The 6,326-nt window shown below is 44.2% G+C and overlaps 1 protein-coding gene across 1 annotated transcript in view; it reads left to right on the top strand.

Moving 5' to 3' along the window:
* The window catches only part of GPR107 (G protein-coupled receptor 107), a 109,595-nt gene extending 104,498 nt beyond the window's left edge, over nucleotides 1-5,097 (top strand). The window contains exon 18 of the mRNA XM_006892457.1: nucleotides 4,952-5,097. Within this exon, the coding sequence (XP_006892519.1) occupies nucleotides 4,952-5,048 (97 nt within the window). The 3' untranslated portion in view covers nucleotides 5,049-5,097. The remainder of the gene's footprint in view (nucleotides 1-4,951) is intronic.
* Nucleotides 5,098-6,326: the final 1,229 nt, after the last annotated feature.

Raw genomic sequence — 6,326 nt, 5'->3', positions numbered from 1 at the left:
GTCAAATGCCTTTGCATAGTCAATGAAACACAGATAGACATTCTTCTGGTATTCCCTGATTTCAGCTAAGATCCATCTAACATCAGCTACAATATCCCTAGTACCACAACTCCTTCTAAACCCAGCTGGGACTTCTGGCAGTTCTCTGCTGATGTGCTGTTCCAGTCGTTTTTGGATAATCTTCAGTAGAATCTTGTTTGCATGTGAAATCAATGAGATTGTTCTATAATTTCCACACTCTGTTGGGTCACCTTTCTTTGGGATGGGAACAAATAAAGATCTCTTCCAGTCAGTTGGCCAAGTGGTTGTTCTCCAGATTTCTTGCACAACTTGGTGAGCACATCCAGGGCAGCATCTGTTAGCTGAAATATCTCAGTTGGGATACTATCTATTCCTGGGGCCTTATTTTTTGTCATTTCCTTCAAAGCAGCCTGAACTACTTCTTTCATCACCATAGGCTCTTGCTCATATGTTGTTTCATGAAATTCTTCTATGTCTGCCAATTCCTTTTGATACAGTGACTCAGTATATTCTTTCCATCTTCTTTTAATACTTCCTGGATCATTTAACAGTCTGCTGAAAGCATCCTTGATTATAGCAACTCGAGGTTTGAATTTGTTCTTTCTTCACTTCCTTGAGCTTAAGAAATGCTGAGCGAGTTCAGCCCTTTTGATTTTCTGACTCCAACTCCTTGCACATTTCATTGTAACATTTTACTTTGTCATCCTTTGCTGCCTTTTGAAATCTTCTATTCAACTCTTTAGTATCTTGAATTCTTCCTGTGCTTTGGTTCCTCTGCGCTCCAGTGCAATTTTCAGAGTCTCTTCAGTAGGCCTGTTTTAATCTGTGATAAAGAAGTTTATGAAATTAGGATAGAGGGCACTGAGCAACACATGACATGTAAGACCCATCTGAAGTAAAGCTCCTTGAAATCAGCAAGGAGGTTGTTTTAAAGAAGTTCTTAAGAGATTTCTTGTTGAGAATGTTCCATTAATTTATAAGGGTGCTTGCAGTAGGGCCTCCATTCATCAGCCTGGTGTGTCCATATCTGCAGATGAGCACGAGGACTGTAAACTGCAGCTTCTCGGGACAGGATGGCCACCTGAGGCTGTCATCCCCCTCACCCTCCCTCTTCTGCTTAGGAAAGTGGTGATCCTGGGTGGTATCTCCTGGATCCTCCAGAAATAACCTGGGCTAGCCAGGGGCAAGCAGAGCCCTTACTTGTGTTTTCTAGACAGTTTTAGCACTCTGTAGTGTTCTGCACATTGCTAGGTATTTCCTAAAGAAAACAACTAACTCTGATCCCTGTAACGGAGCAGAGCTGCTTTTATGGGTAGAAATTCCCTTGTGACTTTCAGCAGCTCCTCCATGCACACATAACCAAAAACTAGACACCTGCCATCGAGTTGATAGTGGCCCTGAAGGAGGAGGTGGAATGTTTCCAAGGCTGTACATCTTTATGGAAGCAGACTGCCCCTGAGGTGTGGCTGGTGGGTTCAGACCACTGACCTTTGGGATCGCAAAATGCCTTAACCATAATGCCATCAGAATTCGTCTCACATATGTACACACACCCCCAAACAGATCTGTAAAGATTTCTTCCTAATAAGTCTTAATCACTAGGGCCTCGCAACGGGAGCGTGTAATTCCAACCCTGGCCATGCACAGATATTGTAGATTGTTGATTGATGTTGAAATGCTGGATTGTGGGTTCTCACCTTCCTTATCTGAAGCCACACTGTGGGGGCAGGACCTTTGGGAGGTTGAGTCTTGCCTCCTGGTCCGTAGGGGATGGAGAGCCCTCCAGGTGTGCTGTTTCTGCCCTTCTGTTGGGGTCACGATATGTGCCTGGAGCCAAGAGCCAAGCTGGGCAGTCAAGACAGCATCCCATGATGAGAAGGAACCTGCCTGGCAGAGGAGGGATGATGAGCAGAGGTAAGATGGGCAGGTCTCGCCCCCACCTAGCCCTTGCTCTCTCCCTCCAGAGTGACTGATGTGATCTTTGCGACTCCCGGAGGCTCTGACCAGACTGACACCTTTTGGTTTTTGTCTGAAAATGACCACTGCTCTTGAATTAGTTTAAGCTCTGTAGGAGACCTTCCTGCTGTTCCAGGGAGTTGAATGGTTACCTCTGGTGTACACTGCTGTTCAGATGTTGGCTCCTCACTTATTTGGCCGCCTTCAGTGTTTACACCTAAGGTAGGGCACCCACGGAATCAGTTGGGAAGCTATGAGGTTGATGCGGTGCCACCTCCATGTGACTGCGGGGGAGGCTCCCAGTGCTGGTCTAACCCGGGTCTTGTCCCATCACTGTTGTATTGTCCGAAACTTCAGCCACAAGGAGACTCATCAGGGCCAAGTTTGCAGGGGTCCAGCACTCCCAACTGCTGACAAAACTGTCTTTTGTTTCTTCCATGCCTTTGCGTGTTTCCTCTCTTCTTGTCCTTATCCCCGTGCCCACCTCCTGTTGACCAGCTCCATGCTGTCATCTGGTCCTGCAGCACTGCCTCCTCTTCTTTGCCTCGAGTGCAGAGGCTGTCATGATGGATGACGTTGTTTTCTCAGTTGGTCTCCAGTCTGGGAGGGATCTTTTCCTTTAGGAAAGAAAAGTAGAAAAGAATCCTTCCAGAGAGCTCTTGAAACCTCATCCTGTTCTCAGCGTGTGTTGCTGCCCAGCCTCAGCACATGCTCTGCTTCTCATCTTCTCTTCATAGCTGCATTTTCCACAAGGTGCTGTAATTGTACAATTCATTAGTATAAGAAGGGTTTCTGTCAGATTGCTTCTGTTTTCTGATTTGAGCAGTTGTAGAGAAACATAGGGCTTGTCTGTGTTGAAGTTGCAAAGACTTGAGGTTCTCTGAGCGTGCAGGTGCCCCAGCTCCCTGGATGGAGTCACTGTGGAAACAACTCTGTCAGTCCCATTCTTTCTGGGGGGAAATAGGATCTCTTCTTTGAGGTCAGATCTGAGCTGTGGACCAGCATGTGACCCTGCATTTGTTGTGCGAGGCACCCTTCCCTTGTAGGAGATGTTTTACAGTCCTTGTCAAAGAGTCCTGAAGCACTCTTACTTGAGACAAGTCAACACTCTGGAGGAACACTGGACAACTTCGAGGCTTCACCATAGCCTTGTGGTAGCAGATTAAAGGAAAGGGGAGCATTTTCTTCTCTGCTCTGTGAAAAACCTTTATGTATCATTAGACCCAGATTGAGAAACTCGCGATGTATTATGTTCAGGGCCAAAGCATTATTATATTTAGATAAAAGAATTTTGTCATTGGGAGGCTAAGTAGTGTCCTTGAGTATATTGAATTGGTTCAGTTTTTTATACTAATTAAGAACTATTTTATTTCTATTTTAGTGAAAGTTTACAGAAAACTTGAATTTACTTTCATTCATTGTTGTACATTTTCCTCCCTGTCCTGCCCCCCAGTTCGCTTTTCTTTTTGAAAAGATTCTTTCATTGTTGTACAATTTCCTCACTTCCCCTGTTGTCCAGTCCACTTTGCTATGCACCTCTTATTCTGGACTGTTGTCATGCAGATTATACCTAATCATGTATTTCTTTTAGACAGTTCTTTCCCTAATCTGTTTCAATGCAATGTTCATTATTTATCCCTTCTCTTCTTAATTTCCTCTCAATACCCATGTCAGTCCTGTTTTATTACAGGGCAGTATTCATCCTTTTGTAACTGGAATATTTCACTCATCATAATATCCTCCAGTGTCACCCATTTTGTAGAATACTTATGAGTTCATTCTTTTTCAGTGCTGTATAGTATTCCATTGTGTGCATATACCACAGTTTCTCTAGCCATTTGTTTGTTGATAGGCACTTGGGTTGCTTCCATCTCTTTGCTATTATGAACAACACAGCAATAAACATGGGTGTGCATATATCTGTTTGGGTGGCTAATTAAGGAATTTTTGTTGCTCTGTAATGGTGGGGAGCATACTTGCTTCAATTGTTGAGCTTAACTAGGGATGCTGGGCCTGGTGAGTTTTGATACTTGAGATAGTATCTCTTCTTGGTTTCTCCTGGTGCAGAGTCATACATCTCTCTCATCAATTTCACAATCCTTAGAATCTGCCCAGTTTTGTTAGGCAAGAAATTATCTCCTCATAGACCTCCTCTCAGGAGATGGCATTCATTCCTATGGAAAAGGCTGCCTGGCCTAGCATCTCATGCTGTCTGGGGCCAAGTTTTCCCCATGGTCAGTGTGCTCATTAAGTGGTATCTTCTGTGGTGCCAGCAGATAGAACAAGGTCCTTGCCCAGTGCAGCTCACAGTGGGAGTGGAGGGCCTGGATTTCCAGTACACAGCCGGCTCTTCATCTGTTCCTCCAGAGCTCTTTGGTTCTGTCCCATGATTCTGAAATGACCCACTGTCATTTTCTTTTCTGAATGGTAATTATGAAACAGATTTTGATCTTAGAATGATAGTGGTTATGTATATGTGCACTGTAAAAATCCTAGAGGGCAGGACAAAGGGATTAATCATTGTCATAGTTACAGCTGATAATGACTGATTTGGGTAAATTGGAGAAACTAATTTTTTTTCTTGTGACTGTTCTGGGAAACACGTATTACTTACCATGTTGAGGCACAGTGAGATCAGCGATTCACCCACCCCGGGCTGCACAGGTGACAGAAGCTTCTGGATGGTGCAAGTGGTTAAGGGTCAGAATCCATCCAGAGGAACCTGAGAACTCTGGGGCAGTTCTGCTCCACATGGGGCAACCATGAGCCAAACTTGACTCTACATTGACTTGACAGCAGCTAACACTGCACCACCACCATCACACAGGTAGCGAGAAGCAGGTCAGGACGCAAATAATCTGTGTGACTCCAGATCCATCATTTTCACCCCTAATCACCATGCTCTGTTAAAGAAGGCCTTTTACTGCGAGACTAGGAGAATGTTTCTAATTGTCTTTTTGGTTTTCTTGTTTAGGGTGACAACGTCAGGGGTGATGGAGAACATGAAGAAAGTCAAGAAGGTGACCAATGGCTCCGTGGAACCTCAGGGTGACTGGGAAGGCTCTGCGTGAGGCGGCCAGCTCTGCGGAGGGCACTGTCTCAGACAACTTTAATTTATTCATAGTCCTATTGGTGAACACAAGTAGTTGGCACCTCCCAGCAGTGACACTCCTGAGTTTGTGACTGGGAGCCATGTGCCATGGAAACCCAATTTTCCTCTTTTATGGATACCAACTCTGTGGCTGGTTATAGGCAGCTAGAATTCTCCTTCAGGTGGGCGCAGTGATGAAGGGAATGTAGAGAGGGGGAAGATAAAAGGAAGGATTTCTTTTTCATTTTTGTTCTTTTTTTTAACTCCGGAGCTCTTAAGGTTTATGCAGTTGTGATCCTCCGTGACTTGGCGGAAATGTTGGTGATCGTAAGGGGTGGGGCCAGGAGGGCCGATCACAATCCAGGTGGAAGCTTTAGGATGTGAGCAAATGTCAGGCAAGAATATAGGAATTCAAGAAGGAAATTGGGGAAGTTATCAGATCCTTGGGGAACAAAAATGAGTGAAATGCAGTTCTTTTGGGAAGCAAAGTAGACATTGCCTTGGTCAAAACACCACAGACCTTTGCCCCGTGATTCTTGGCTCTGAATGTTGCCCTAGACCTTTATCCCAGATTCCAAATGTGACCAGGAACTGACAGCATTGAGGACCATCTTTCCAGGCACATCTCTGCTATTTGGAGGCTGTAATGTCCCTGCCAGGGTCACTTGTAGTTGGTGGGAATTAGTTTTCTTGATTGAAGTGTACTCTGTGTTGCCTGATAGATGGAAGGACATAGATTTTTTTTTAAAAAAAAAAGCAACTCTTGCACGTCTTTTCCTGTAGGATTTCTCTGAACATCTGCTTCACAGACGGCCCTAGGCAGCACTGTCTCTTGTTTTCAACTCTTCTGGAAGCGTGTGTGTCTTGTATGCTCAGAATAAGGAGAGTAATGGGAAGGAATTCTGCTATTTTGGGAATGGCTGAGAGCAGAAAAGGTAGTGTTAAAGCAAATTCTTAATTGCAAGCAAGTCGTCTTCATTAAAAAGCTTTTCCTATGAGCTAAATGGGATTTTCAAGTAGAGGATTTAAACAGACCTGATTCCTATATTACACAATTATGTATGTGAAGATAGTGAGTGCAGTTAAACAGATTAACACTCAGGGATTTTAGACCATAAAATCTTTCACCAAAATTTAGCAAAGTCTCTTAACAAACATTCACTGTAGACATGATCATGGATAGTTTCCTGCCGTGAACAGTGTACCCCTTGGTAATCATGTGAATTATGGAGTAAACTCAGAAGATCTGTTGAGACTT

Source organism: Elephantulus edwardii, unplaced genomic scaffold (assembly GCF_000299155.1).
Source record: "Elephantulus edwardii isolate Elephantulus edwardi_28Jun2011 unplaced genomic scaffold, EleEdw1.0 scaffold00116, whole genome shotgun sequence".
NCBI lineage: Eukaryota > Metazoa > Chordata > Mammalia > Macroscelidea > Macroscelididae > Elephantulus > Elephantulus edwardii.
Note: the sequence above shows the minus strand (reverse complement) of the source record. Positions and strands in the feature narration are given on the sequence as shown.